The following is a 5,475-nucleotide window of genomic DNA, read 5'->3' as shown; positions in this document are numbered from 1 at the left end:
ATATATATATATATATATATATATATATATATATATATTAACTGTATATCATACAATAAAGTCAATATCAAAGACCTAAAAATTAATAGCAGTAACTGCGAAACATGAAGATAGTAAAGAACAACAATAACTTAATTCTTACACAGGTACCCAACATGAACTAGCAAACAGAATCCTTCCTTTCCATCCTTGTAATATCCATTTACCATCTTCATCAAACACAAAATCTTTATGATACCCAGCTCTCTTACACCTTAATTTCGACACAAGATCTTTATCCAACAGTTTAATCTTAAACCCAGCTCGTGATACTCGCATCTGCCATTGCTTGTACGATTCGGGCCTCTCAACCCGTTCAGCACCTTCACACGCTATCACATTCATAGCCCCACGCCCAAAAAACTCTTTTTCAAAATTCAATCGTTGCTCATTCTCACGCTCAATAGTAGCATCAAGCATATCAAACAAAGCAGAGTAATGAAAAAGCGTTTCCTTGAAACGGGTCACAAAAAATGGAGTACTATAAACTCCATTAACAACTGAATGAACGAAAATATCCGGTTTCATATCACGAATCAATTTCAACACTTTATCTCTTGGACTATTATCAGATACTGTTTCGTCAAGTAAGTTATGAAACCGCATAAGACTGTTCACAGCTAAAAACTCGTTTCTTTCAAGTTTGAAATCTTGAATTTTTATTGTATCCCAATTTTGACTTGCTATGGCATTATATTCGAATTTAACGTTAAACCGTTTACAGTAACTGGCTAACCGTCGACCCGTTTCCTCTAACCTCTCAGACGGGCGAAACCCGGTTAGAGGATACTCTATTCCAGTAATCCTCAACTTTGGTGGCCCACCCGGTACGTCCGAAAGTAGCCTAATAAAAATGGGCCACTGAAACCCGTATGCAATACCAAAATCCACTATATGAATAGTAGACGACTTTATCCCTAAATCGTATATCATTTTATTAGAAAACGACATGGCGATTTTCTTGAACGGGCAAGCTGAAAGATACACTTGATATGCCTGCAACATTTCAGCAGCCGAGCACCGCAAGTCACAGTTGGCTGCATTGAGTTGGGACATGGTTCCAGCCAATCGAGCCTCGATACCTATAACAAATACATGAGATAATCTTTGTATAGCATCACCATTAGAACACGCGTGTTGTCTTATCTGGTTCAGTTGTTCATTTGCAGCCTTTTTATCATTTGCAGCAATTGCTTGTGCACAGCTGATTAACAGAGCGCTAAGATCGATAGCTTTAGTTGTAGGTTTCCCAACAGCCCGGCCCGTTAGCCCGTTTTTCTTTACAGGAGTGGGATTTTCATTACAACAAGATATTGGTGTACCATTAGCATATGGACCGAGAAGTACTTTATCAAACATTTCAGATAATTCTTCTTCTTCTTCAACATAAATTGCAGACTGTTTGCTACTTCTTTCTTCTTCATAGAAATTGTCTTCTGACTGATAATGTTTTCTTACCCTTATCCCATTTGACGGTTTATCATTCTCGACCGTCTCCGTTTTTACTACAACTTTTTGAGGGTCATTTCTTGAATCTTGAGGCAAGTTGTATCGATCCAAATCAATAAAAAGAGGTTTACTAGAAGGTAGGAACCTACTAGCTTCCTCCATTCCTTTATTGAACTGCCTAATCGACTCACTATCAGTATATATATTCCGAGCCACGTTCGTATTTAACACGTCCTCATTGGTAAATGCATACTCTTTACGTTGAGTTTCTATAACTGGAGATAAGGAATCGAAGGTATAAGGACTGGGCCAATCAGGGTGAGTTGAGTTGGCCGAGTTGCTATAACTTGTGCTGGTGTTAGTGGCGCTATACTCACCACCACAACTACCAACAAGGTTATCTTGGTAATTTTCAAGATTAGGGACGGAAATTAAAGGAATTTGAAGATGCGGGTATTGTGCGCCGAGAGCTTCGTACAATGATCGTTCAGTTTCTTGTAATTTCAAAGGGTCAAAAAACAAACTCTGCATCCCTTCAACATTCTCTTCCACTACAATTTGGTCTATGTAATTAAAAACGTAATCATTGAACTCGTCGGGTGAGTCCAAAGTAGGCATATCTGGGGACACACTTGAACTACCAGTACCAGGGTTAACGTTATGGTCCGGTGCAGGGTAAGGGATATCTAAGAAACTGAGATCTAAATGTTCATTATTGAACTTGTACCCATTGAAACCATTGATGGGATCATAATTTTCATTTTGGTGCGACTCCATGAGCATATACCCTTTGATCTCAGTTAAACTACTAATCAAAATTGAACTTTGACAAGCATGAAATTATTCTAACTCTTGAAAAAAGCTACAAACTGACTAACTTTATAAATGTTTCCCACAAATAAAACCTACAAAAGAAAACGATAAATGTCAATAATACAAACATAAGCCCAACAATTATCAAAAGAATAAACAAAAGATACAAGCATAGAAATTCTACTAGGAACAATCCATATTTGCATATTTACAATAACAATTCTTTAACTGATTATTAAGACAAGAGTGCATTTATGCTTGGGCTAATTTGAATATTTGATCTTAACAATTAACATGTACCTAAATGATACTTATTAGACTTGCACAATAGTTAGTTCTGGGAAACCTACTTACAAATAAATAGCATTCTCCCCAATAAAAGCAGACTTACACATAGCATCAACAGTTGGTCCTTTTTAGTTTAGCAAATCAAAAGTTAACCACCAAACTTCAGCAAAAAAAAAAAAGATAACTGAATCATGTATATTTTGCTTAGTTACTTTGCAAAATATGTAAATCTGGTTTGCAGTTTTTTTTATACTAACTAGGTGATTTGAAAGAGGCAAAACGTTTGTTTGTTTGCTTGAACTTGAATGTTTATAGTGTAGTTATTTCTAATAGCTTTGCTATATATATATATGCCTAATAAATCACGCAATCAATCATCACACATACACTCCACTGATTCTCTATATTGTTTTTCCACTACAAACGATCAAAATTTCAGGCATAGATTTACGTCTCTCTATTTAGGCATACTAACATCTTATCTTACTACAGTTAATTTAAATTCTAGCACATCCATCTAAAAATACTTGTATATATATTACTCCATAACATTTAGAATATGGATGGATGTGACCAAATATAATAATAATAATTATACTAATAATACTCTAGAAACTGCAAGCAAAGCATAGCGATCAAAACCCTAGGTTATACACATAACATGAAATCAAGTACCGTAAGATGTAACAACTAGAATTAAAATTCAAAGGTATAGATAATCAGGAAATAAAAGGAGGAGTATGATGGATCACCTTTAAAATTACTCAAGTTAGGGCTTGCAGGAGAAGAAAACAGGGGGAGTAAAGTAAAGCATAGGGAAGGGATGGGGGGGATCAGATGTGTAAAATGAAGAAGGGTGTGGGAAGTGAATGTGGGACCTACTGGACTCCAGCAATGTCAATGGGAATAGACGTTCACCTACAGGTAGGTATGACAATAGCCACCCGATCCGGTGGATATTCGACAAATATTGCATATTCTTATAGAGATATTTTAATTATGTCATTTTATATTTATTTTTGCTATACTATTATTTTGTTTTAATCGCATATTAGAAAATATTATAACATTTTTTTAATATCCATTGGATATTCATTAACCCGCTTAATTCACTGGATATGGATATGGATGGATGACCTGAAACTAAATGGATATGGATATGGATATGGATATGGATGAGCAAAAACTAAATGGATATGGATATTGATACGGCATCATCCGATCCATATCCAATCCATTGTCATCCCTACTTGTATTTTTTATTTAATTATTATATTATACATCATACTAATTCATTATGAATCCCTACCTGTATTTTTTATTTAATTATTATTATATTATACATCATGCTAATTCACATAATGGTCTCCCTCACTTTTAATCACTGTACTACTGTAACATTATAGTAATACACACTATGGTTTCCTGTACCACTGTAGCATTATACTCATCAAGAGTTTTTGTCAAACATAGTTCATGGTCTCATCTACCAGATGCTTGAACAAATAGATTTCTACTCTCGATTTCACCCCTATCACTGTACCTCTACGATGGTTTTCTACTCATTTATGTTTGTTCCGGATGATCTTGGCCGTCGCCTTTGTTTTTTTTCATTCACGTTTCCTTCTCCGATGATTTCTTACCTTTAACGGTTGTTGCGATGGGTTTAAACGTACCTATTTCATTTTCCCTGAACAAACTAAAAGCCCTAACTCTTTATTTGATTTGCCCTAAACACATTGACAGAGCCGATGGAGTCCGATGGTTTGCGATGCGTTTGATTGCTGTTGCCTGAGGTCATCGATGAGTATGGGATTTTAGGGCTTCAATTCTTTTTCCTTCTGTAATCAATTTTTTCCTCTATATTTCGATTGAAGAGACAGATGCTACGGGTACTGTGGTAAAATTTTATGCTTATATACATACATATGTTGTAAGTGTTTATGGTTTACACAACGCTGTTGCTTGATATTCATATATACATATATGCTGCTGTTTGTGGATCCTTTGTGTAACCGGTATTGTTTTTACTATTCTATTTACATGATAATGGTGTGAAAATGACCCAATATATTTTGAGTGTATTGCTATTGAACAAATTGATGTTAGATTGTTTAAATCAATTTTTTATATGTTGTTCAGGTATGTTCCTTTAATTTCTCAACGCAAAATCGATTGTTTCAACATCAGTCTTGAGTAAGCCATGGTTTCAATTACTTATTTTGTTGGATGGTGAAATGTCCCGTTCATATTGATTATAAACGTTCCATATTAATTGATTTCGTTGCGAGGTTTTGACCTCTATATGAGACGTTTTTCAAAAACTGCATTAGTTTTTTAAAACAAACCATAACCTTTATTTTATCGACAAGGTTAAAAAGACACCACTTAGACTATCCAGAAATGATAATCTAACAAATATCACACTTACACACTACCAATACATATTGGTTTACAAATATTAATATGTTACAACAAAATAAATCTCGAATGCAGTTTTAAACAATATAATACAAGCATGCTGACACCAAATCTTGTCCATATAATAGCATGCAACAGCGGAAGCTCTTAATAATCACCTGAGAATAAACATGCTTTAAACGTCAACAAAAAAATGTTGGTGAGTTATAGGTTTAACCTATATATTTATCAAATCGTAATAATAGACCACAAGATTTCATATTTCAATATACATCCCATACATAGAGATAAAAATCATTCATATGGTGAACACCTGGTAACCGACCTTAACAAGATGCATATAGAATATCCCCTATCATTCCGGGACTCCCTTCGGACATGATGAATTCGAAGTACTAAAGCATCCGGTACTTTGGATAAGGCTCGTTGGGCCCAATAGATCTATCTTTAGGATTCGCGTCAATT

The 5,475-nt window shown here is 34.8% G+C and overlaps 1 protein-coding gene across 1 annotated transcript; it reads right to left on the bottom strand.

Annotated features, from left to right (window-relative positions):
• Positions 1-51: 51 nt before the first annotated feature.
• Positions 52-3,476, bottom strand: LOC139872327 (scarecrow-like protein 14). Its single transcript, XM_071860176.1, has 2 exons — positions 3,342-3,476; positions 52-2,393 (listed from the first exon to the last, which is right to left on the bottom strand). The coding sequence occupies exon 2, from the start codon at positions 2,269-2,271 to the stop codon at positions 139-141; it is 2,133 nt and encodes a 710-aa protein (XP_071716277.1). The 5' UTR covers positions 2,272-2,393; positions 3,342-3,476; the 3' UTR covers positions 52-138.
• Positions 3,477-5,475: the final 1,999 nt, after the last annotated feature.

Source organism: Rutidosis leptorrhynchoides, chromosome 10 (assembly GCF_046630445.1).
Source record: "Rutidosis leptorrhynchoides isolate AG116_Rl617_1_P2 chromosome 10, CSIRO_AGI_Rlap_v1, whole genome shotgun sequence".
In the NCBI taxonomy this organism is placed as follows: domain Eukaryota; kingdom Viridiplantae; phylum Streptophyta; class Magnoliopsida; order Asterales; family Asteraceae; genus Rutidosis; species Rutidosis leptorrhynchoides.
Note: the sequence above shows the minus strand (reverse complement) of the source record. Positions and strands in the feature narration are given on the sequence as shown.

Bases quoted from the DNA above. Each gene is read 5' to 3' on its own strand.
- LOC139872327 (XM_071860176.1), bottom strand. From the start codon at position 2,271: ATGCTCATGGAGTCGCACCAAAATGAAAATTATGATCCCATCAATGGT.